The sequence below is a fragment of the Mesoplodon mirus genome, assembly GCF_964341445.2.
Source record: "Mesoplodon mirus genome assembly, chromosome: 3".
Classification (NCBI taxonomy): domain Eukaryota; kingdom Metazoa; phylum Chordata; class Mammalia; order Artiodactyla; family Ziphiidae; genus Mesoplodon; species Mesoplodon mirus.
In genome coordinates this window covers 61,024,944-61,052,681 of record NC_138978.1, presented here as the reverse complement: position 1 = coordinate 61,052,681, position 27,738 = coordinate 61,024,944, and the positions used below count along the sequence as shown (strand labels likewise).

At 34.0% G+C, this 27,738-nt stretch overlaps 1 protein-coding gene across 1 annotated transcript in view; it reads left to right on the top strand.

The window, feature by feature from the left end:
- The window catches only part of DNAI4 (dynein axonemal intermediate chain 4), a gene marked incomplete at its 5' end in the record, with an annotated part of 112,281 nt that extends 87,090 nt beyond the window's left edge, over positions 1 to 25,191 (top strand). Inside the window, 8 exon segments of the mRNA XM_082611935.1 lie at positions 1,020 to 1,106; positions 2,850 to 3,001; positions 4,751 to 4,908; positions 5,204 to 5,325; positions 12,895 to 12,993; positions 13,638 to 13,864; positions 16,452 to 16,608; positions 24,886 to 25,191. Coding sequence (XP_082468061.1) covers positions 1,020 to 1,106; positions 2,850 to 3,001; positions 4,751 to 4,908; positions 5,204 to 5,325; positions 12,895 to 12,993; positions 13,638 to 13,864; positions 16,452 to 16,608; positions 24,886 to 24,948 — 1,065 coding nt within the window. The 3' untranslated portion in view covers positions 24,949 to 25,191.
- Positions 25,192 to 27,738: the final 2,547 nt, after the last annotated feature.

Here is a 27,738-nt window from a genome sequence, read left to right as displayed (position 1 = left end):
GCTATAAAACAGTAAGAAAACTCACATATTATTAATTTTATATTGAATATCACTTATGCCTATATAAGGATAGACTACTATCTACATATATTTTATGCATTCATGACAAATCTTCTTAATTTTTTTGATATTTCTAGGTTATGCAGTTTGTGAAATTTTCAAATTATCTCAAATCTCTAAAAAATTTTCAATGTATTTATTTAAAAGAATCCACATATAAGTGGACCTGCACAGTTCAAACCTGTGTTGTTCAAGGGTCATCTGTATAAGCACTTCTGGAAATGACCTGATGTATTAATCAGCTCGAGCTGCCATAAGAAAATACCATAGACTGGATGGCTTATACAACAGAAATTTATTTCTTACAGTTCTGGAGGCTGGGAAGCCCAGGATAAAGGTGCCAGATGAATTTAGTTCCTGCGGAAGGCTTTCTTCCTGGCTCGGCTGTATCCTTGCATGGTGGAGAGAAAGAGCTCTTGTGTCTCTTCCTCTTTTTGTAAGGAACCCAATCCTATCAGATTAGGACCCCACCCTTATGATTTCATTTAACCTTAATTATCTCCTAAGTGCCCTATTTCCAAATATAATCACATGTTATTAGGTGTTAGGACTTCAGCATATCACTTTTAGGGGAGGAGGCACAATTCAGTCCATGGCACCTCCCTTTAAAAATAAATGTCTTTTATTTTAACTTTGAAATTATTAGGTCATTATTAAAAACCCATAAGACACTATAATGCAATAATACAATTTTTGAAGATTATCTCAATATGTAAAATAGCTTGTCAGCAATTGGTTTTTTTGAGTGTTTATTCTTCAGCCTAAAAATGTGATTATTTTTACTATTATTTTGCTTATGAAGATGGAAATGTAGAGTGAAAATAATTGGTATATTGGTATTTTTTAACCTCAATTGAAATGTCATCACTATTTTAACGCAGTTCATTAATATGCATCTTTATACATTTGCTGATATTTTTATGCTGTCTTCTCTTATTTTTAATTTTTCTGTTTCTTAGGACCTTTTGGCTGTTGGCTATGGGCACTTTGGATTTAAGGAGCAAAAAAGAGGATTGGCTTGCTGCTGGTCAATAAAGAATCCCATGGTAACTAAAACAGGAATAAGACCTATTTTTATTTAATTAAATGTTCACATAATTCTCATAAAGTAGTTAGTTTTATGTGATCATTAAACAAACTCAAGAAAGTTTTACCGAGCAAGACTTTACTTTCTTTGGTTTAACTCTATAACAATAAAACAATTAAAATTTGTTCTTACACTTTATAGGATAAGGTAAATTCATTTAATAAATATTTATTGAACATCTACTATATGCTGTGAGATATGATGATCTAGGGCTGAACCATTATTGTTTATCACTGCCTGTTACACAGAAGAATATATTTGCAAATAAAAATTCTTTAAAAATTAAGTTTCATTTACTACTGGGTTGTTTCTCAATATATAAATAACTCCTTATCACTTTTTTTTTTTTTTTTTTTTTTTTTCTTTTTGCGGTATGCGGGCCTCTCACTGTTGTGGCCTCTCCCGTTGCGGAGCACAGGCTCCGGATGCGCAGGCCCAGCGGCCATGGCTCACGGGCCCAGCCGCTCCGCGGCATATGGGATCCTCCCAGACCGGGGCACGAACCCGTATCCCCTGCATCGGCAGGCGGACTCTCAACCACTGCGCCACCAGGGAGGCCCTCCTTATCACTTTATAAAATATATTTCTGCTATCCTCAATAGATAGAAAATAGATTGATATAATTCTCTTACTGCCATGAATTTTTCAAAGAGAATGAACAAGAATCAGTTATGTTTTTTGATAAACAGCCCTAGTCAACCTGTTACTTTACAGCTTTAGTTTTTGTTTTGTGTGTGTGTGTGTGTGTGTGTGTGTGTGTGTGTGTGTGTGGTACGCGGGCCTCTCACTGTTGTGGCCTCTCCCGTTGCGGAGCACAGGCTCTGGACGCGCAGGCTCAGCGGCCATGGCTCACGGGCCCAGCCGCTCCGCGGCATGTGGGATCTTCCCGGACTGGGGCACGAACCCGTGTCCCCTGCATCGGCAGGCTGACTCTCAACCACTGTGCCACCAGGGAAGCCCTACAGCTTTAGTTTTAAGTCACAACTGAAACGTAAAGTGGAAAACTAGAAAAGAATCAGAAAAGCATATAAAAATGATTAGAGTTTTTATAAATAATCCCCCATCTGTTAGGAAGCTGGGTGTATATAGCCTAAAAGAAAGGAAGAAGCAATTTTAAACGTGTGGAAGGGTTGACGTAGGATTCATCATCAGCAGGTTATCTTCTTTTCCATGTAGGTTGTTAGAAACCAGAAAGGAGTTGGATTAGGCATTAAAACAAAACAAAACAATAAAACTCTTGACAGAGTTGTAGAAAAGAGTAACTTAGAGAGTTTTGGAGCTTCCTCTGTCCTTGTTTAGAATGATTAGTTAATACAAGCATCTGAAACAGATACAGGAGGATAGGAATATATGCAGGATAATTTATTTGGTGTCCATTATTTGTATCTTTAAGACGGTGACTTGTGATGATCATACAAATCCTGCTGGAGGACTACCCAAAATGATAATTACTGTAGAAACTACGTGCTGTATTTCTTAAAACTACTGAGCTCTGAGGATTCATCAAAATAAAGGAAATGGCCAATTGAAGTTTTATTCTCATGTATACAGGAAGTTAGGAAGAAATGAGTAACTGAATGCAGACTAACTCTCCTCATATCCCCACTGCCACCAGCCTAGTCTTCAGCCACAATCATACCCACCTTACTGTGGTCTACAAAACCAAGGTTAAAATGTAATATAATTTTTTTTTTTAATTCAGTGGCCAGAACGTACTTATCAGAGTCCATATGGCGTTACTGCTGTGGATTTTTCTACTGGAGCACCTAACCTTTTGGCAGTTGGCTATCACAATGGCACTATTGCAATTTATAATGTACAGAGCAACAGTAACATTCCAGTTCTGGATAGTAGGTGAGAATCCCAAGAATTAGATAAGCATAAAACATGTGCTTTTTTTAGGGAGAAGGAAAAAATTAATGTTATTTACTTTTGAGTGAATGTTTATATTGTTATTGAGAGTAATACCATTATCTTTCAAGCATTTAATAATTCCTCATAATGTCTCTCCAGCTGGAATGCTCTGCTCTAATATCTCCTTATCATCCTCTCTGCCTCTTCACCAACAAACTTCCTTTGGCTTGACAGTTTATTCTTTTCAAAAATTTTAAATATCTCCAGGTTTATTGAGGTATAATTGACAAATAAAAATTGTATATATTTAGATTGTATGACATAATTTTTAAAGGCATACAGTGTGGTGATTTAATATATGTATACATTGTGAAATGATTACCACAGTCAAATTAATTAACACAACCATAACCTCACATAATTACCATTTTATATGTGAGTGGTGAGGACACTTATGATCTACTCTCTTAGCAAATTTCAAGTATGCAATACAGTATTATTAAATGTAATCACCATGCTGTACATTAGATTTCCAGAACTTATTCACCTTATAAATGAAAGTTGTATCCTTTATTGCTTCCGTGTCACCTCTTCCAGGAAACCTGCCCATTCTTTTCTTTTGTGCCTCTGATACATGCCTTTATTGTAGCCTTTATTGTGCTTTGTATAAATTATTTACATATATATCTGCCTGAGGAGGCTGTAAGCTCTGAGGGCAAGGATTATGTCTTCCTTACCTTTGTATCCTCAGTATGTCACATAATATCAGGCATATAACAGGATTATAGTAAGTGTTTGATTAAGAATGAATGAATGAGACATATTGAGAAAATAAAATGTTAAAGATATTGAAAGATATCTTAGGTTTTTATAATAAACCAGATACCAGTGGAGCAAAATGAGGCGGTATATTTATATTAGTGTTTGAATAAACTTCACAATAACTGGAAATAGGCATTAAAGCAGGTGTTCTTTAGCTTAATTTTGAAATTATTTACATAGTTTTGTAAGCGTGAGCCTTTATGCTTGTTTCTGGGAAGCGGGTCCATAACTTTTACCAAATAATCAAAGATATATAGACTTTAAAAAATTCAGAAATACTGATTTGGAGAGTTTGCATAAAAAATCAAGGGAGTCAGTACTAGGAACAAACCAACCCATTAATCTGATAGGAAAGAAGCCAGTAATCTGAGAAGTGATTATAATTCATCATAAAACTTCTAAATCTCAGCCCTAGAGAGAATCAAGCCAGTGGGCAATTCTGAGACATAGGAAGAAGGGTGAGGTAACTATTTACTTGAATAAGACTTAAATGACTTATTCATTTAAGCTATGAAAAATATCCTTATAAAGATGGAGATAATTATATTCAATGTGTCTAAAATAAATTAAATTTACACAACTAGGAAAAAGTAAATGAATAGAGTAAGAGAAGTAGATTCTAAAAAGAAAGAAAATGTTTGCTTTTGTATCCCTTATATGATAGCTAATATAACTAAAGGCAATAAATTTTTCCTTTTGTAAGAAACGAGAAAAACACCAGTGAATATTAGCAAAGTGATTTTTTTTTCCTGCTTTTCAAAATATTTAAAGTAAAAGTACAGTTTTGAACAGTAAAAGCATCATTCCATGAGTAGGTCATGATGCTCTAGGGAGCTGTCCTTATCACTTATACTCCAAGTCGCTTATACTCCAAGAATTTTAAAATTATTATAACTATTTTATATTTCATGCTTTTCCCTGTTTTAGCGAATCACCTCAAAAACATTTGGGACCTGTATGGCAACTACAGTGGATAGAACAAGATCGAGGGACAGCAGCTGATGACAAAAGAGAAATACTAGTTTCTATATCAGCAGATGGAAGGATCTCCAAATGGGTTATACGGAAAGGACTGGACTGTCATGGTAAAAATAAATAAATACACACACAAACACCAAATTATCTTTTTCTTGTTATGTGCTGAATTAAAAATTCCTAGTGAGCTATGTATAAGAGGTGACAAATTTAGGTTTGGCTAAATAAGAAAAAAAACTGGGCTTGGTCATTGTTTTTCTAAGCATCTAGCTCTGGTATTTGCTAATTTTAACCTAATGACCTGCAAAGGATGGCAGAAATCATATTATTTGCAGAAGGGACATATTATATCTACATTATTATTTCCTGTGGTAAATAACATATGTATTTTTTCTTTAAATAAAGATTTGATGTGTTTGAAGAGAACTACTGCTAGCAGCAGCAAAAAGGGAGGGGAAAAAGGAAAGAAAGGTGAAGCTTTGATATCTCGACAGGCTCCTGGAATGTGTTTTGCGTTTCACCCCAAGGTAAATTATTTCAATCTGTTATTTACTATTGCATATAACAACTGCTGATAATTGAAGTGTATTAAGATATAAATCAAGACAAAATGTCAACATGTTAATAAATATTGTGCCTTGTAAATAAAAAAATAACACACATAGGTATCATAGGTGTCAGCGTAAGGTAGAATGGCACATTCCAGTTGGCTGTCCTTTTTCTGCTTTCTGGAGGAAAGGTCTGTATTTCTGAGCAACTGTGGAACTATCTTTACAGCTCCATGTTTAACTTGAATGCCCCTCCTTGCCCCTCTTTGGTGCTCTGCTGCTCTATCATACTTACAGAAACCAAATCCACTATATAGTCCTCCATATCTCAATGTGAGTGGTGACTCATGATTCTGGGGATCAGGAAGACCACTTAAGATCATGTTTATCAAGACCAAAGTCAAGTCAGAGCACTCTTAGTAAAGTTCTACTTTTTTAATTCTTTTTATCCAGAGGTCCTTTGGAATCAGAAATTCAGCCACTATGACAGACTTGCAAAAAAACATATCCTATATATTTTCTGTGATATGTAATATGATTACCTCTTTAGTGACACCATCATCCACCTACTTATGCAAGCCAAAACTTAAGCCCTTACTCTATTCTACCCTATTACCCAAATGATATTTAAGTAAGATCGTCCCACTCCTTCTAGTCCAAGCCTACTACTGCTAATGTGGTTCAGGCCTTTATTACATTTCACTTTTACTACTGCAGTCATATTCTAACTGCCTTCATTCTCAAATTCCTGTAATCTACTTTTCACCTTGACTCCAGAGCAGTGGTTCTCAATGTGGGCAGGGAGGGGAGTAGTTTCCCGTCAGGGACATTTCACAATGTCTTGAGATATTTTTGGTTGTTGCAGCTGTGGGAGGTGGGATGTGGGGAGGAATGCTATTGGCATCTAGTAGGCAGAGGTCTGGGATGCCACTAAATACACTACAATGCACAAGACAACCACTGTCCTTCTCTGACCCAAACAAAGAACTAGCTGGCCTAAAACATCAGTAGTGCTCCTTTGATTTCTTATTTGATTGATGGGTTATTTAGAAGCATGTAATTTAGTTTCCAAATATTTGGGGCTTTTCCAAGGATATTGCTCTTGATTTCTAATTCAATCCTATCATGATCAAAGAACAAACTTTTTATAAATGGAACCTTTTTGAATTTATTGAAATTTGTTTTAAAGCCCAGAATGTGATTTTTACTTGTAAATGTTCCCTATGCACTTGAGAAAAGTGTATATTCTGCTACTGTTGGGTGGAATGTTCTGTGGATGTCAATCAGTTTAAGTGGGTTGATGGTGTTGTTCAAATTTACTATATCCTTGCTGATTTTCTGCCGATTTCTTCCATCAGTCATTGAGAGAAAGAGATTGAAGTCTCTGACAATAATTGTGAATTTTTCTTTTTTTCCTTGAAATTCTATCAGTTTTTGCTTTATGTATCTTGAAGCTTTGTTTTAAGTGCATAAGTGTTTAGGATTGTCATGTTCTCTTGATTAATCAACTCCCTTATCATTATAAAATGGCCTTATTTATAACTGGTAACATTCTTTTTTCTGAAATCTATTTAGTCTGATATTAATGTAGCTACTCCAGCTTTCTTTTAACTAGTATTAGCATGGTTTATCATTTCCCATCCTTTACATTTAACCTATTTGTGTCTTTATATTTGGTATGTTTCTTTTAGGCAGCATATAATTGTCTTGCTTTTTCATCCAATCTTACAATCTCAGCCTTTTAATTGTGATGTTTACACCATTTAATTTATTTATTTACTTAAAAAATTTTTTTAATGTCTTTATTGGAGTATAATTGCTTTACAATGGTGTGTTACTTTCTGCTTTATAATAAAGTGAACCAGTTATACATATACAGATATCCCCATATCTCTTCCGTCTTTCATCTCCCTCCCTCCCGCCCTCCCTATCCCACCCCTCTAGGTGGTCACAAAGCACCCAGCTGATCTCATTATGCTATGCGGCTGCTTCCCACTAGCTGTCTATTTTACATCTGGTAGTGTATATATGTCCATGTCACTCTCTCACTTTGTCCCAGCTTACCCTTCCGCCTCGCCGTATCCTCAAGTCCATTCTCTAGTAGGTCTGCATCTTTATTCCCGTCTTGCCTCTAGGTTCTTCATGACCTTTCTTTTTTTTTTTTTTTAGATTCCATATATATGTGTTAGCATATGGCATTTGTTTTCCTCTTTCTGACTTACTTCACTCTATAAGACAGACTCTAGGTTCATCCACCTCACTACAAATAACTCAATTTCATTTCTTTTTTATGACTGAGTAATATTCCATTGTATATATGTGCCACATCTTCTTTATCCATTCATCTGTTGATGGACAATTAGGTTGCTTCCATGTCCTACCTATTGTAAATAGAGCTGAAATGAATATTGTGGTACATGACTCTTTTTAAATTATGGTTTTCTCAGGGTGTATGCCCAGTAGTGGGATTGCTGGGTCATATGGTAGTTCTATTTGTAGTTTTTTAAGGAACCTCCATACTGTTCTCCATAGTGGCTGTATCAATTTACCTTCCCACCAACAGTGCAAGAGGGTTCCCTTTTCTCTACACCCTCTCCAGCATTTATTGTTTGTAGATTTTTTGATGATGGCCATTCTGACCGGTGTGAGATGATATCTCATTGTAGTTTTGATTTGCATTTCTATAATGATTAATGATGTTGAGCATTCTTTCATGTCTTTGTTGGCAATCTGTATATCTTCTTTGGAGAAATGTCTATTTAGGTCTTCTGCCCATTTTTGGATTGGGTTGTTTGTTTTTTTGATACTGAGCTGCATGAGCTGCTCATAAATTTTGGAGATTAATCCTTTGTCCGTTGCTTCATTTGCAAATATTTTCTCTCATTCTGAGGGTTGTCTTTTGGTCTTGTTTATGTTTCCCTTTGCTGTGCAAAAACTTTTAAGTTTCATTAGGTCCCATTTGTTGATTTTTGTTTTTATTTCCATTTCTCTAGGAGGTGGGTCCAAAAGGATCTTGCTGTGATTTATGTCATAGAGTGTTCTGCCTATGTTTTCCTGATAGTATCTGGCCTTAAATTTAGGTCTTTAATCCATTTTGAGTTTATTTTTGTGTATGGTGTTAGGGAGTGTTCTAATTTCATTCTTTTACATGTAGCTCTCCAGTTTTCCCAGGATCACTTATTGAAGAGGCTGTATTTTACCACTGTATATTCTTGCCTCCTTTATCAAAAATAAGGTGAACATAGGTGCAGGGGTTTATCTCTGGGGTCTCTATCCTTTTCCATTGATCTGTATTTCTGTTTTTGTGCCAGTACCATACTGTCTTGATTACTGTAGCTTTGTAGTATAGTCTGAAGTCAGGGAGCCTGATTCCTCCAGCTCCGTTTTTCTTTCTCAAGATTGCTTTGGCCATTCAGGGTCTTTTGTGCTTCTATACAAATTGTGAAATTTTCTGTTCTAGTTCTATGAAAAATGCCATTGGTAGTTTGATAGGGATTGCATTGAATCTGTAGATTGCTTTGGGTAGTATAGTCATTTTCACAATGTTGATTCTTCCAATCCAGGAACATGGTATATCTCTCCATCTATTTGTATCATCTTTAATTTCTTTCATCAGTGTGTTATAATTGTCTGCATATAGATCTTTTGTCTCCTTAGGTAGGTTTATTCCTAGATATTTTACTCTTTGTGTTGCAATGGTAAGTGGAAGTGTTTTCCTAATTTCACTTTCAGATTTTTCACCATTAGTGTATAGGAATGCAAGAGATTTCTGTGCATTAATTTTGTATCCTGCTACTTTACCAAATTCATTGATTAGCTCTAGTAGTTTTCTGGTAGCATCTTTAGGATTCTCTATGTATAGTATCATGTCATCTGCAAACAGTGACAGCTTTACTTCTTCTTTTCCAATTTGGATTCCTTTTATTTCTTTTCTTTCTCTGATTGCTGTGGCTAAAACTTCCAAACCTATGTTCAATAATAGTGGTGATAGTGGGCAACCTTGTCTTGTTCCTGATCCTAGTGGAAATCGTTTCAGTTTTTCACCGTTGAGGATGATGTTAGCTGTGGGTTTGTCATTTATGGCCTTTATTATGTTGAGGTAAGTTCCCTCTATGCCTACTTTCTGGAGGGTTTTTATCATAAATGGGTATTGAATTTTGTCAAAAGCTTTTTCTGCATCTATTGAGATGATCATATAGTTTTTCTGCTTCAATTTGTTAATATGGTGTATCATGTTGATTGATTTGCATATATTGAAGAATCCTTGCATTCCTGGGATAAACCCCACTTGATCATGGTGTATGATCCTTTTAATGTGCTGTTGGATTCTGTTTGCTAGTATTTTATTGAGGATTTTTGCATCAGTGATATTGGCCTGTAGCTTTCTTTCTTTGTGACATCTTTGTCTGGTTTTGGTATCAGTGTGATATTGGCCTTGTACAATGAGTTTGAGTGTTTTCCTCCCTCTGCTATATTTTGGAAGAGTTTGAGAAGAATAGGTGTTAGCTCTTCTCTAAATGTTTGATAGAATTCTCCCATGAAGCCATCTGGTCCTGGGCTTCTGTTTGTTGGAAGGTTTTTAATCAAAGTCTCAATTTCAGTGCTTGTGATTGATCTCTTTATATTTTCTATTTCTTCCTGGTTCAGTCTCAGAAGCTTGTGCTTTTCTAGAAATTTGTCCATTTCTTCCAGGTTGTCCATTTTATTGGCATATAGTTGCTTGTAGCAATTTCTCATGATCCTTTGTATTTCTGCAGTGTCAGTTGTTACTTCTTTTAAATTTCTAATTCTATTTATTTGGGTCTTCCTTTTTTTCTTGATGTGTCTGGCTAATGGTTTATCAGTCTTGTTTATCTTCTCAAGGAACCAGCATTTAGTTTCATTGATCTGTGCTATTGTTTCCTTCATTTCTTTTTCATTTATTTCTGATCTGATCTTTATGATTCCTTTCCTTCTGCTAACTTTGGTTTTTTTTTTGTTCTTCTTTCTCTAATTGCTTTAGGTGTAAGTTTAGGTTGTTTATTTGAGTTGTTTCTTGTTTCTTGAGATAAGATTGTACAGCTATAAACTTCCCTCTTAGAACTGCTTTTGCTGCATCCCATAGGTTTTGGGTCATCGTGTTTTCATTGTCATTTGTTTATAGGTAATTTTTGATTTCCTCTTAAAGTTTTTAAGTGATCTCTTGGTTATTTTGTAGTGTATTGTTTAGCCTCCATATTTTTGTATTTTTTACAGAATTTTTCCTGTAATTGATATCCAGTCTCATAGCGCTGCAGTTGGAAAAGATGCTTGATACGATCTCAATTTTCTTAAATTTTCCAACGTTTGATTTGTGTCCCAAGATATGATCTATCCTGGAGAATTACCACTTGAGAAGAAAGTGTATTCTGTTTTCTTGGATGGAATGTCCTATAAATATCAATTAAGTCCATCTTGGTTAATGTATCATATAAAGCTTGTGTTTCCTTATTTATTTTCATTTTGGATGATCTGTCCATTGGTGAAAGTGGGGTGTTAATGTCCCCTACTATGATTGTGTCACTGTCGATTTCCCCTTTTATGGCTGTTAGAATCTGCCTTATGTGTTGAGGTGCTCCTATGTTGGGTGCATAAATATTTACAATTGTTATATCTTCTTCTTGGATTGATCCCTTGATCATTACATAGTGTCCTTCTTTGTCTCTTGTAATAGTCTCTATTTTGAAGTCTATTTTGTCTGATATGAGAATTGCTACTCCAGCTTTCTTTTGATTTCCATTTGCATGAAATATCTTTTTCTATCCCCTCACTTTCAGTCTGTATGTGGCCCTAGGTCTCAAGTGGGTCTCTTTTAGACAACATATATATGGTTCTTGTTTTTGTATCCATTCAGCCAGCCTATATTTTTTGGTTGGAGCATTTAATCCATTTACATGTAAGGTAGTTATCAATCTGTATGTTCCTATTACCATTTTCTTAATTGTTTTGGGTCTGTTACTGTAAGTTTTTTCCTTGTGTTTCCTGCCTAGAGAAGTTCCTTTAGCATTTGTTGTGAAGCTCGTTTGGTAGTGCTGAATTCTCTTAGCTTTTGCTTGTCTGTAAAGCTTTTAATTTCTCCTTCAAATCTGAGTGAGATCCTTGCTGGCTAGAGTAATCTTGGGTGTAGGTTTTTCCTCTTCATCACTTTAAATATGTCCTGCCACTCCCTTCTGGCTTGCAGAGTTTCTGCTGAAAGATCAGCTCTTAACCTTATGGGGATTCCCTTGTATGTTATTCGCTGTTTTTCCCTTGCTGCTTTTAATATTTTTTCTTTGTATTTAATTTTTGATAGTTTGACTAATATGTGTCTTGGCTTGTTTCTCCTTGGATTTATCCTGTATGGGACTCTCTTTGATTCCTGGACTTGATTAACTATTTCCTTTCCTGTATTAGGGAAGTTTTCAAGTATAATCTCTTCAAATATTTTTTCAATCCCTTTCTTTTTCTCTTCTTCTTCTGGGAGCCCTATAATTCGAATGTTGGTGCGTTTAATGTTGTCCCAGAGGTCTCTGAGACTGTTTTCAGTTCTTTTCATTCTTTTTTCTTTATTCATAAAAATATGCTCAACCTTATTAATATCCATATAAATGGAACTTAAAACCATTAGGTATAATTTTACACCTAATAGAATGGCAAAATTTAAGATTTCTGATGTAACCAACTATTGAAGAGAATGTGTGTCAAAGGGAAATTTTATATATTGCTGAATGTAAACCAGTAATACTACTTTGGGAAAAACAATATACTTTATTGTGTAATTTATACTAGATATACCCCATAACCTAGTAATTGTATTCTTAAGTTCTGGTGTATGCTAAGCAGTGGGTCTCATATTTAAATGTACTTACAAATTACTTGGGAATCTTGTTAAAATGTGATTCTGATTCAGTAGGTCTGGGACAGGTCCTGAAATTCTGCAACTGCACAATGCTCCCAGGTGAGGCTGACTCTACATAGTCAGGATTTAGAGCACTGACTTTCAGACTTTTTGATTATGACTTCATTGTAGAAAATACATTTTAAATCCCTATTTGGTACATACATTTACAGTTAAAAGATGTCTGCGACTCCATCTAGTTCAATCTCTCATTCCCAGCAAGAATAATTTCTTCAGCATTATGTACATAAATAGTTATTGTTAAGTCATTTGTCTTCTCTTCTAATGCAAGAACACTTACTATTTCCCTGGATTGTTAGTTCCATTATCAGGTAGCTCTAAATGTTAGAAAGTTTCTTCCTCATTTTAAGCCAGTGTTTGTTCATGTAATTTCTAGACAGGATACAAAGTTCTACCCTTTATTCCAGAAAAGAAAAACATCTATATTTTCTTTGCACAGTAGTCCTTCAAGGTAATTTAATTATTGTAAAGTCATGATAGAAAGAAAAAGGCAACAATCAACTGTCTTCTAGATAGTATTTCTAGTTTGGTTCTTGAATTGTCTCTAAGAGATCTTGAATCATCTAATCTTCTATTTAACACATTTACTAATATATCACAAGCAAATGCATTTTGATATTTTTGTGTTATAGGACACAAATATCTATTTGGCTGGCACTGAAGAAGGTTATATTCACAAATGTTCTTGTTCATATAATGAGCAATATCTAGATACCTACAGAGGACACAAGGTTAGTTTAATTATAGTAGGTATGGAAAATTTTATCTTGTAATATTTCTGAAAAAATAGTATCATTAGGCACAGCATTTTTAATGCAATAATTTACAACTTCAGAGTTAAAAATACCAGCTTGAATTAAATGCTTTCTTATACAGAAAACACCAATAATATGGGGGTCATTTAATTTGGCTTCTAGGTATCCTTGATTTCTTCTTGCCAGTTGCGGAAGCCACAATTTTTATTTGTTTCTAAAAGACTTTGCTTATGTTGACATGCTGATCCCAGAGTAAAATTGTCTCTGGCATATACCTATTCTCTAAATTTTTTTATGATTGTTCCAACTATGTTTTCTTCATTTTCTCCCTTATTTCTGTTTATTTTCCTTAACATTACTTATATTTTTAAAAGTAGTATAATATGTATTAATATTTAGTGAGTATTGTAGCAACTATATTTTTATGTTTCTGAATGGCATAATTTAGGGAAGAGATTCAATTTATGGCCTTACTCTCAGCTAAAATAATACCCACACAATAATTACATGGTGTATAAGCTTTTAGAAATCTGAGCATTTTTAATTTGTTGGTCAAATTTAAAGTATAAGAGGTTAAATCCTACTTACCTATGTATTTTAATTTATTTTTCTAATTTCAGGGTCCAGTGTATAAAATAGCATGGAATCCATTTTGTCATGATGTATTCTTAAGCTGTTCTGCAGATTGGGGCATTATTATATGGCAACATGAGAATCTTAAGCCATTTTTGAGTTTTTATCCAACTACTTATGTTGTTTATGATGTTGCCTGGTCTCCAAAATCATCCTATATATTTGCAGCTGCAAACGAGAGCAGAGTGGAGATTTGGGACCTTCACATCAGCACGTAAGTGTTAATATTTTTCTTGGAGTTATTTCTAATAGAAGCAGTTCAATCTAAATGATACCTGATAGTATTGACATTGGTTAGAGAGAACTGTAGTTACTTTAAAACAAGTAATAGTTTACACTGTGAGAGTCCTTTGTGAATAAAGAGATATGCCAGGATAATAAATATATTTTTGAACCTGCAAAGTATTATTTTATTTAAGAAAATCAAGGAATGTAGTGTAAAATTATGACATGGGGAAAAAGTTTGCAAAACATTCACGTGGAAAGAAGGTATTTTAACTTTTCAATATCCATGTTTGCTTAATTCTTGTCAGCTGTTCAATACTGTTTCAAATATCCTGAATTAATAACTATACCAACAAAATTCATCCCCAGTGTTTCCACAGAAGACATTAAAATACAACCAAATTAGTTTTTCATTTTCTTCAACCAAAATAGTCTTTCTTAGTCCTTTTTGTGCAAAAATATTACAAGAGCAATTTAAATGGAAACACTGAAATAACATGCCAACATTTCAGAGCACATTTAAAACACCCAGATAATTCTTGAAATTACCATATTCTAAAATAGAATAATATATTAATGTTAATTACTTATACCATATGTCATTTTAAAAATATTTGAATGAAAAATATTTGAATGAAAATAGGTTACCTTACTCCATCTCCATAAACTTTTACAGGCTGATATAGGATATCATAACTAGCTTGAATTCTCTGTTATTGCCTCGTTTATGGAAAAATGCAGAGAGGCACTGTTCTAATTGTGTCTAATTAACTAAAGGCTTTCTATAATAAGATAAAGAAAAGGAGCAAAATAAGTATTTTTTATAATATTTACTTACTCTCTTACCTTGCTTTAAAACATATTTGAAGGGCATGCATTTAATTAAAATTTTTTATTTTAAGTGTTACACCAAAGTTATGAGAGTGCCATCTAGGCCATCTATCCTTTTTAATATGAAAGTTTATACAATGCTGGAATAAAGTATTTAATGGTTCTGTAATACTTATTCAATCAATATTTCAATATTGGAAAATATTGGAGGTCTTTAGGCAAGTTATTATCAGATGAAGCATGGGAATACATTCTTGTTTAAAATAAATGAAATAAAATTCAATGGGTTTATTATTAATTGCAAATTTTTTCCTAGAGATTAGTAATTTAGTAACTGGAAAATTTCATCATGGCTTGTTCTATAAAACAGTTTGACCCAAAAATCAAGGATTACAACACAAAGCAATTTATTTTTGTGTATGAGATGACTAAGGTAGAAAGTGGCTACTTAAATGATCCTACCTCTGATTTTATTTTTTCTAGTAAAATTGTAGTTCCCAGGGCAACACTTCTTCAGAAGTATGCAAGTGACTGCTGCTGTTATTTTATAAGGGTGTCAATGAATTGCTTTGGATAACCAAGAGTAGCAAAGGTTCTTGTTCAGAGAACCTTTGAACAAGGTTTTCAATCTTGTTCAGATTCATTTATTTTTTAATTTAATTTTTAATTTTTTTAAATAAATTGATTTATTTTATTTTATTTTTGGCTGCGTTGGGTCTTCGTTGCTGCCTGCGGGCTTTCTTTAGTTGCCGTGAGCGGGGGCTACTCTTCGTTGTGATGTATGGGCTTCTTATTGCCATGGCTTTTCTTCTTGTGGAACACGGGCTCTAGGCACACGGGCTTCAGTAGTTGTGGCACGCAGGCTCGGTAGTTGTGGCTCATGGGCTCTAGAGTACAGGCTCAGTAGTTGTGGTGCACAGGCTTAGTTGCTCCACAGGGATGTGGGGTCTTCCCGGACCAGGGCTCAAGCCCATGTCCCCTGCATAGGCAGGCGGATTCTAAACCACTGCGCCACCAGGGAAGCCCGAGATTCACTTATGTTCCAGGGGTTCATTTGGATCAAAACATCCTTCTGTTAAGAGACATTTATTATTTAAGGAGTTGTATTAGGGATCTTCAGAGAAACTAAACAAATAAAGAGAGAGAGAGAGAGATTTAAAAATACTGGCTCACATGATCGTGGGACCTGGCAAGTCCCAAGCCGGCATGACAGGCTGGCAACCTGGAATTTCCATCAGAGGAGTCCATGTTGCAGTCTTGAGTACAAAGGCAGTCTGGAGGCAGAATTTTATTCTACTTCAGGGACCTCAGTCTTTTCTTTTAAGGCTTTCAATAGATTGGATGAGGACAACTCACTTTACGGAGGGTAATCTGCTTTATTCAAATTCTACTGATTTAAGTTAATCATATCTAAAAAAAAAAAAAGAAGATACCTTCACAGCAACGTGTAGACTGGTGTTTGGCCAAGTTAATGCATAAAATTACTCATCATGGGAGTTTAAATTATGAGTTCACATCTTAATTGTGAACTGCTTTAATTTATTTGGTTGAAATTAGTTTATTGATAAAATGAAAGTTTTGATTGAATAAAGAGTGAGAAGCAATTATTTTGCTTTTGGAAACACATAAAGAAGCTTTTGGTTTTTGTTACATGAAATCACAAATATCTCAGATTTTTCTTAGTCTGTATATATAAAGAACAGAGTAACAACAACTAAATTTACAAATAAAATATTTCGTTACAGTTTGGACCCTCTGATTGTGAATGTTGCTAAACCTGGAATTAAGTTCACAACTGTTCTCTTCACTAAGCAAACAGATTGCCTTCTGGTGGGAGACAGTGATGGACAAGTTGCTGTGTATGAATTAAGAAATATGCCCACTGCTTTGGACTCTAACCGGGTAAGACTCAAAAGTCAAAATTTATGTCATTCTATGATTTTATTCAAGTTGTAATTTTGTGTCATGGAAGAGATTAACATTTCTTAAACGTATGTTAAATGTGGTTCAATGGAAAGAATGTAAATCCCAAGAGTTGCTACCTAGTAGGCGTGGCCCCTACTAGGCTTATTTTCTTTGAGTCTCACATTCTCTATCTGTAAAGTTAAATAATGTTGTTGGGCAGAATAATTATAAATATTATATGAAAGAACTTAAAATTGTCCCTAGTATATGGTTGGGACTGCTTACTGCAAATATTCAAAGACTATTACAAGAAATATTTTTAGATATTATCCAGTGTTCCTGAAATTGGCATTTGTTTCTGTTGGTTTAGCATTATCCTCTTCCCTTACTCTGATTTTCAAATATCAAAACTTTGTTGTAAAACTTTGACAAGCAAATCCGTATTACTAGATGCCCATTATTTTAAGAATTATTTATGTAATTATATATTTACTTATTTATTGTTTAAAAAATTTTTTAATTGAAGTATAGCTGATTTACAATGTTATATTAGTTTCAGGTGTACAACATAGTGATTTGATATTTTTATAGAGTATACTTAAAGTTATTATAAAATATTGGGTATATATCCTGTGTTGTACATTACATACTTGTATCTTATTTATTTTATACCTGGTAATTTGTACCTCCTTAATCCCCTTCTCTTGTCTGCTCCTTTCCCCTCCCCTCTCCCCACTGGTAACCACTAATTTTTTCTCTGTATCTATGAGTCAGTTTTCTGTTTTGTTACATTCATTCATTTGTTTTATTTTTTAGATTCCACATATGTGTGAAAACATATAGTGTTTATTTTTCTCTGACTTACTTCACTAAGCATAACACCCTCCAGGTCCATCCATGTTGCTGCAAATGGCAAAATTTTATTTTTTATGGCTGAGTAATATTCCATTGTATATATACCATATAGATGCCCATTATTTTCAAGACGGCTTTTCAATTTTTTCTGTTTATGTTTAAATTTCTATTTTAAGGAGTAATCTGGCAATTATTATCATGAATATATCAACATGTTAAAAATATTAAAAATATTAAAAATATGTACAAATCAATGAGAAAAAGCATTAAGACTCCAATAGAAGCATGAGTAATGGTCAGGAACAGTTCATTCACAAAAAGTGGCTAGTAAATATATTTTAAAATTTAACCTCACTAATAAAAAATTGTTAAATTAAAATGTGATACCATTCTCATATATCAAATTAACAAAGTTTTTTTAAATTGGACTACTTATTCCTGGCAAACATTTGATAAGATAAGTCCTCTCCCATACTGATGGTTGAAATAGAAATTGGTATAACTTCTTTGGAAGCAATTTGGCAATCTGAACCAGAATTGTCCACTTTAGGGACTCTGTCCTACAGAAATATTCATAAAGGCAATCAAAGAAATTAGTTATAGCATACTTTGTGATAGGATGAGGAAAAAAGAAAAAGAAACAAAAGGAAAGAAAAAAAGAGAAAAAGAAAAAGGAAACTATCTAAATATCCAACCAGAGGGAAATATGACCAGGAATGTCAGATGTGCTGATTAGATTTGGGGCACATGTCGGAGGTGCAGTTCTACTCCAACCATATGGACTATAAGTGTTAAACAAACAAACAAGCAAGCAAACAAACAGAGAATACCTACCTACATACATACTAGCTTGCTTGGGACTTTGTATTTGTTATTCCCTCTCCCTAAAATCCACACAGTTTGTTCCTCTACCCACTGCAAGTCTTTGCTCAAATGTCACTTTCTTAGTGAAGTCTTCACTGGCCACCTTATTTAAAATTGCAACCTCCACTCTTGCCCACACTCCCTATTCAATACTCTTCCATAACTTATTTTTCGTAGTAACACTTACTTGGTATATACCATATTCTTTATTGATTTATTTTGTTAATTGCTAGTCTTCCACAGCTAGATTATAAGTGCCACATAAACAGTGAATTTTGTCTCTTTTGCTCTGGGCTATATCCCTGTGGCCTAGTACAGTGCCTGGCTTGTAGTAGTTAGTCAATAGATGTTTTTGAATAAATATGCATTGAAAAACTAGAGAAAAATTCAACATATTAGAAGCATTATTTTTAGGGGTACAATCATGAATGAATTTTAGTCTTTTACTTATCCATTTTACAAATCATTACACTACACAAAGTAATTTAAAAAATACATTGATCTCCTTACATAACAATTTTAGTCTGCTCTGAGATGTGCAACCCTAATGGCTTATTTTTTCCATATAAAACATTTTAATATTTTCAATTTCTCGCACATTCATTGAATGCAAGATATTTTAAGAGGATGGGGATGTTTGTGGTCACAGTGGAACTTGTTTAAGATACACAGCTCAACAACCAAAAGAAATTAAAAGAGAATTCTATTTTTTATTTAAGTCTCTCAAAGAAACATTAAAATGGATCCAAATATATAGTTCATAGTACTCCTTTTTCTTCTTCTGTCCATATCTCTCAAACCCTAAATATAGCTTCAAGGCCTAAACCTATCCCTTTTTGTCTCTGTAATTCTTTCAGTTCTATCCCAAAAGAGCTCTAAGAACTTGTCCACAAACTCTGAACTTGGGGCAGTGGGGAGGGAGACTTGAATTGTTTCAAAATTTTTCTTAGTATGTGTTGGTGTACTGGTAGAAGGGAATCTATAAGCATTAGCATGTTGATTCTTTTTATCACATATATTTTTCTGCAGGACCTATCAAGTACTACAACAATTTATCAATATAAATTATAATATTTTGTATACATGTCTTTCTTACTGGTTGAGCTGCTTGAAAATTGTATGTTCAAGTGTCTAGCATAGTGCTAGCACATAATAGGCATTCAGCAAATGTTGAATAGATGTGTGAATGAACAAACCTATAAACAAAATGAATATAGTTTCTAAGAAAGAAGCAACATATGCTTAAGAAACATAATCAAGTCATAAAGAACAAAATAAACTCCTATAGGAGCACAGAGCAGGACAACAGTTGACTTTTGAAAGGAGAATAGGAAGAAGAAAAGGAAAAAATAAGAATGCTATGGAGAAGGCTTTCGCACAGGAGATTAAATTTCAACTGTGTTTTGGAGGATTAGGATTTTCTCTTGTAGACAAGAGAGTAGAATTGTTATTCCAGACTGAGTGAAAGGTTTAAGCAAAGATATGGAATTGAAAAGGTTCATGGCACTTTTCATGTGGAAATGGTGAGTAGATTTTTTTGACTGGTAAAGAGATTGCTTGAGATAAAAGCAAGAAAAGGGCCAGTTGTGCCATCTGGGACCAGAAAATGTATGACTGCCATCATGAGGAATTTGAACTTTATTCTATAGATTATGGAAAGCCATTTAATGTTTACAATTCTAGAAGTGACATGGGGGGGGAAACATTAGATCCCCATCTCACATTTTGTACAATGGTGAACTCCAAATTGATTGAAGACTGTGAAAAGTAAACGAACTCCTAGAAGAAAATGTAGGATAATACATTTAAGGTCAAGGATAGATTTTTTTTTAAATGACCACCCCAAATCCCCTAATTTTTTCAATTTTTTCCTTTTTCTTCTTTTTTCTTTCTTTTTTTTTTTTTGTGGTACGTGGGCCTCTCATTGTTGTGGCCTCTCCCGTTGCGGAGCACAGACTCTGGACGCGCAGGCCCAGCAGCCATGGCTCACGGGCCCAGCCGCTCCGCGGCATGTGGGATCTTCCCGGACTGGGGCACGAACCCGTGTCCCCTGCATCGGCAGGCGGACTCTCAACCACTGCGCCACCAGGGAAGCCCTCCTTTTTCTTTATTTGTAAAATGGGTATAATATTGGTACCAGAATCAAAGGTTGTTAGAAAGATTGAGTGAATATGTGCAAAGTGGTTAGAACTGTTGCTGGCACATAGTAAGCTCTCAATAAATCTCAATTATTCTTTGTATGATTATTATGTCAAAATTAACATTTTCTGTTCAGGATTCCTTATGCCAAGTTAAAAGAAACAGATTGGAAGAAGGAATTCCAAGATATATAAAAGACATTTTATATCCAAAATGTATAAAGAACTCCTACAAAACAATAAGAACAACTCAATTTTTAAAATAGGCAACGTATAAAATATTAACTCAGGGTAGAGGAAACTAGATTATCAAATAAACTTGTGAAGCAATAATCATTCTCACTAATAATGAGGGGATGTGCAATTAAAATTATACAAGATACCAGTTCATATTGATCAGATTTACAAAAATTAAAATATTAGCCAATATCAAGTATCAGCAGAGTTGTAGGGAACTAGGAATTCTTATGCAAGGGTCATGGGAATATGTCGAGATTCTCTTGCACAAGTGTACCAGGAGACATGTATAAGGTAGCAATGTGAGTTTTTTTTAATGTTTCTTTTAGACATAGAGAAGATTACTCAGTCTAGGTTCATTTCAAACATTCACATTCAAATATGTTACAAAATTTTTAAAAAACTTTAGTTCACCTTAAGCTCTTACATTTAGATTATATATTTTATTATTTTAAGTCTAGGAAACTTTAATACCACTTTTAAGGGAGTTTTTGTAACAATTAAATTTCTTTAAATTCTTTAAATTACATTTATAGATTTAATATATTGGATTTTTAAGTACTTCAATTGTCTTAGGGCAAACAAATCTCAGATACTTAAGGAATTTTTATTAATTTAATATATTTAAAATATTGAATATGCTGAATCTTAAACTTTCCTAAATGTTTCAATGCTCTTTACAAATTTATAATATTTACATCTATGATTACAAGTCAAAATCAATTATCTAATCACACATTAAAATTAGAATCACAAATTTATTTGTTAGACAATCAAATATGACAAATTCTTTTATATGTAATGAATATTTAACATTCCAAGTATGTACAAATTCCTTAATACAAAAATATTAAAATTACCTGTTTGATTTGCTACATTATTTCTATACACAACTTTTATTCTTCTCAGGCTAAACATATGTTTTCCCAATAAAGAAACAAGTGAAACATTCCAAGTAGCTTTGGAGATTATTTTCTCAACTGGCTGCGATGCATATTGACAGTAGATGTTTAAGGGTATTTTGCAGACTACCTTGGCTGCCAGGCTGAGCCCTATTTTACAGTTGATTTGTCAATGCCCTCCATATGGAATAGTCCCAAAACCCGTGCGTGTCTCCTCACGTCTAGTTATATATTACCAGCATATTCCATCTTCTCATGGAAGTCTGCAACCCTGAATGTGTTGCTGCATTACTTGATTCATTTCAGTTCATTTATTGACTGTGTCATTAATTCTAAATTACTACAGTTTTCCTATCTGGTAGGACTATAATTGTTCTAGATATTTAAATGACATCTGTTTGGATTCTGTATATCTCCCAGGGCTTTGTTTAATTTGTTGGTAGTGGTCTAAAAGACATGCAAATGAGAAAAGAATGTTCATAACAGCCTTGTTTCTACATTGATAAATTGGAAACAATCTAAATGATCATCAGTGGGAGACTGGATAAATAAAATATGGCATAATTACATAAGTGATTACAATACAGAAGTTTAAATGATATATATTTCAGTGTGTCAATATGACAAATTTTGAATAAACCTTAAAAAACACAGTGTTGAGTGACAAAAACAAATTGCAGGAAGGTAAATACAATATGTTATGATTTATGTAATATTATTTAAACACAAAAATCAAAATTATGTCCTTTACTGGTTATATTTATAGTTAGTAAAAGAAAAGAATATAGACTGGAATGTGAAAGAAAAATGTTTCATTTTTGTTTTGATTTGAATCAGTTAGAGACATCTTTTATTTTGAGCAGTATGCTCTGTAAGCAGATGGCTAAGCTCAGGGAGTCTGAATGTTTTCGACAAACGTGTGTGTGTGTGTGTGTGTGTGTGTGTGTGTATTAATGATTTCAGTGCTGCTGAGCAAAATTTTCTTTTAACAAATATATTCCATACATTAGTATAAATACAATTTCCTAATACAAATAAGTTTTTCATTCTTTTTGGCCATTATATTTTAAAGGTTCAGGGTTATATTTCTGAGAGATTAAACAAAAAATTATCAATCAGGTTTTTAACCACAAGCTTAACTGATACACTTCCTCCTTAGCTTTTCAGAGAAGAATTATAATCATAAAAGTAATTTAAAGTCTCAAAGTAATTAATGTCAAACCATTATTTCCCATCAAGATGTCTTACCAAGTAACATTATGACCTACAATTTCTTCATTAATTTTAACCAAGAGTTAATCAAAATTTTGGAAGTCATATGATTTCACTATATAGGAAAGATGTACATCAAATTTATGATAAAGGCTGCCTCTGGAAAGTGAAAGATGAGGGAAGAATAGGATTGGGGAAGGGTACAAAGAGAATTTATTTCATCAGTAAAGTTTTATTTCTTTTATTAGAAAATATTCAAGGCAAAGATGATGTTTGTTGATTTGGCGTAAATATGTGTTTCACAAAGGCAAAGTACCAGACAGCCCATGCATAAAGTTTACTGGAGCAGGGTTCACTGAGGAAAACCCACGGAGAAAGGATCAATAGCAATTTTAGGACCACAACACCCACTCGTATTCTCACTGCCCATCACTTTCTGTGGCCTTGCACAGCAGGAGATGGACTTTGATCCTTGGGCTGTGGAGGAGGTTTTAAGTGACATAATTTCTGAAACTCTGGACCCTCCCAATGTGATCATGGGTCAGAGTATTATTGTGATAGTACATGGCAGAATATTGGCTCTAGCCTTATCCTACTGACTCAGGGCTCATGGTTAGGGGTAACATCAGCCTGATGCCTGACAGGAACAGGCGGTTGGGGTCCAAGCCTTGCAGTTATAACTTTGTGATGTAGCTAGCTGTTGACAGGATTTACCACCACATTAACATTTATTGTTTGTTGAAGCACCAACTCCTCTCCTGGTGTGATGGGGTTTGGTTGATGGGGGCCTAAGTCTTGCATTGAACAGAATTATGGCTTAAGCACTTGGCAGAAGCTAATTTCAGTGGCATAAACGAACTCCTTTTCTGGAGGCAGCCTGTAGAGAATCACTCCTAAATACTATATCTACTCTTATGTTTCAGTATACAAATGTTTGCCATCTTTTCCTCTGTACTTTTGAGTGTACATTTTTTCCCAAATTAAAGGGAAAACAAAAAGTTAAGTGAAATTGTCAAAAATATAAACACACACACACGTGTGTGTGTGTGTGTGTATATATATATATATATACACACACACACATTAATGTTGAGAGACACTGAAGACAGAAAAAATAGACTGTTCATTCAATAAATATTTACTGAGTATACACTATATGACAGGGTCTGTTTTAGGCACTAAGAATACAACTGTGAACAAACTACAGTAATGATCTACTACGTTTGCCCAAGTGAGAGACTGAACTAGATTTAGGTAGGTTTGAGAAGCAACTTAGCAACTGATTTGATGTGTCAGAGCTTAAAGGATGGGGAAGTACCAAAGTGTATAGTATAGGTTAAAAGACAGGAACTGACTTATGTATTATCTAAGGTGTTTATAACTCCTTAGAGTTTATAAAACACTTTCACCTACATTAGCTCATTCACCTCTTACAACAGTTTTTGGAAGTGGATGTTAATATTTCCATTATGCATTCAAGAAACTAAGATTCCCAGATATCAGTGATTTCCTCAAGATCACCTATATGTGATAGAGAAAACTCTAGTCTTCTGCTTCCAATTCCCATCTTTTCACTATGTCTTTCTTGAAAACTCACCTCCCATCTTTGGTTTCATTTACCCTTTTAGTACAAAGATCATTATTATTAAATGAAATACAAAATCCACATAGAAATTCAGACATTTTACTCTCTCTAAATCAAACACTACAGATCAACAAAGAGCTTAAGATAGCATCAAGACTAAAAGTTATTTTACAGATGAGAAAACTGAGATTTAAGCATTAAAGCTAAACAGGAGCTGCCAAAATTGTCCCTTTACTGAATCCTTATAAAATTGTTTTTCAAACTTCATTAAGAGAATCTCTCATAGGAAAGAGCAGGTTCATACTAGGAAGTAAATGTTATTATTTAAACTTACCTTGGTTTGTTTCATTTTATAATCTTATTGGATGCCCTTTATGTGTGTATCACTAGCTTATAAATTTTAAATGACATTTTAAAGACTACTTTACTTCTTAATTTGTGTTTTATTGCATTTTAATTGTGTGACTTTTTTTCTTTTCAGGGAAATATAATAGATACTTTGCTTGGGCCCAAGTCAAATCAAAGCATAATTCATCATCAATAGTATCTTTTTTGTTGTTGTTTAAAGGAACAGTGTTTAATATCCAATAGTCTGGTTTGTATGCAGTGAGCTGGGATTTTGATTATAGAGCACAATATTTGATGTATAACTTCCATCTAAATTTAATATAAACTTAATGAACTTTTACTTCAGAGAAATGTGATTAGTTTGTGATTTAAGCTAATTGTAAGAGTTTTACTGGGTTTTTCTTAATTTTTTGAAATTTATTTCTATTCTTTTTCTTAGTCATAGTCCAAGTACATATATGTACTTATAAAATATCCAAACAAGTTAGAAATTGTTATTCCTTTAGAAGCAAAGCTTGGAAAGTATTAGAATTATTTAAACCAGAATCTTTATTAAGACAAAGTTCCATACACTTTTAAATCTTCTGCTTTCTGAGCTGTGTTTTCCAGGGTTTATGAATTTTGCAGGTGTATTGTGAGAATACTGGATTTTCATACCCAATTTTAAATAAGAATTTTATACTCTTAGATCTGAGAGCTGAAACTATAGAACATTGTTAGACTATTTGACAAACAAAAGACATGACAATAAATGTCAGAATTGCATTGTTTGGCCAACAGGCATCATACACTCAATTCAGAGAGAATTAGTCTGGGACACATCAGGGCATCCTCCTCTGCATCCTTCAGAATCTGCTCTGGGTTTTAAGTCCAGAGTTAAGTGGGCCTAGAGATAAAATAGAAGTCCCTGATCTGTAGTTTGCATCAGGATGTTATTTTGTGAAGGGTTCTAGAGCAAGCTTGTGGAAATTGGAGGAGTGGGAGGCAGCAACTCCTCCAAATATAGCTTGCTAACTGTCTGTTCCATGCTGTTTGTCTTAAAAAGTCTTGCAGTTTGTTAACTGAGACCATAGGACAGTATAGCCTGTTCTATAAAGCATTCTAAGTGGAGAGGAGAGGATAAGTCACTTGAAACTCACTAAACTGTCTGAAAAATAATATTAAAAATGAGAATGGAATCAGAGCAGCTGTGGGAATTATCAATCTCCATTTCTTTGGAGCCATCCTTTAAACAAAAGCAAGGCAATTTTTAGGTGGACTGAAAGCTAAGGTCAGGTTATAAGGATTATAAATTTTCTGCTGGTGTAAGTCATTAACTCTTTGTCTTTTAAAAAGATTTGGACTTTCCATAATACTTTGTATAACAAATTAAAACTTAATTTAAATGAAAAAATGTGTGTTTTTATTATATATTTTTGATCTTAAAAAATTTTCACATGTTCTATTCTCATTGCTCATCAGGCCTAAATGAAAAATAAAGCTATTTTATTCTTCTTGGATCCTGGGCAACTGATCCTGAACTGAACCTATTCCACTGTATGGAATCATACAATATATAGCCTTTTCAGATTGGCTTCTTTCATTTAGTAATATGAATTTAAGGTTCTTCCATGTCTGCTCATGGCTTTATAGCTCATTCCTTTTTAGTGCTGAATAATATTCCATTGTCTGGATGTACCACAGTTTGTCATTAACCTATTGAAGGACATTTCATTTGAGTCCAAATTTTGGCAATTATGAATAAAGTTGCTATAAGCATCTTTGTATAGTTTTTTATGTGGAATAAGTTTTCAACTCCTTTGAGAAAATACCAAGGAGTGCAATTGCTGGATTGTATGGTAAGAGTATGTTTAGTCTTGTAAAAAAACAAAACAAAACCCTGAGCCATCCTCCAAAGTGGCTATACCGTTTTTCATTCCCACCAGCAATGTATGAGCGTTCCTGTTGCTCTACATCCTTGCCAGCTTTGGTATTATCAGTGTTCCAGATTTCAGCCATTCTAATGGGTGTGTAGTGGTACCTCATTATTGTTTTAATTTTCATTTCCTGATAACATATAGAGTTTACCATAAAATGTTAAGAATTGAATGAGAATTCTGCTCAGTTGTTAGCCATCTCTTTTTATCTTTAAACACACACACTCACACACACAAAATGCCAATGGGCTGGTTAAAGGTTGAAGGAGGGAGTGGTGACTGGGCTAACTTTAGGCTCCTATTTTGTGCTAGGTATGCATTTTTGCATTTGGTCATTCTCTGCCAGGCATCTCTCAGAGAGAAGTTAAACTGTTGTCTGAGAGTAAATTGTTAGCTGCTCTTCCAACTTCTGTAGGGAAGGAAGATTGTATTCTCTAGTATATAGTTGTACATCATATTTAGTGTGTTCATTTAGTTCACCTCTGTGTAGTTACATACAATAATAAATGAGAAGTAGAGCATTTAGTATTTGCTGCTTTGTCTCAATAGGAGTCTCTCTAAAAATGTTGAATTGTACTGTGAATAATTGTTATCAACACGCTAGTAACAGTGTACCTGTTAAAGTTCTTTGCAGTTTGCAAAACATCTTCAAGTCCACTGTCACATTATACCCTTACATTGATCCTATGAGACAGGTAGGGCAAGCAGTTGTATTATTATCATAATCTCTATTTTCCAGATGATATAATTAAGGCTTAAAGAGGTGATATATTTTGCCAAAGGCCATAGAGCTGGCAACTGGTCAGACTTGAACTCAAACCCAAGGCTTTGAACAGTTCTTATACATTATCCACTATTGTGTTGTCAATGGTTCATGCCTATATGGTTTGCTGAGGTCTCATACACCAAAACATAAGAGTACATATTCTTCTATAATTAAGGTTTTACCCCTAAATAATAATGCTAATAACTTAGTTTTTCTCAGCTTTTTCCCTCTGCTATTAGACATTGCCATATGGACCCCTTCTGCTGGGAGTACTCTCCTCCTCTCTCCTCATTCCCCTTCAGTG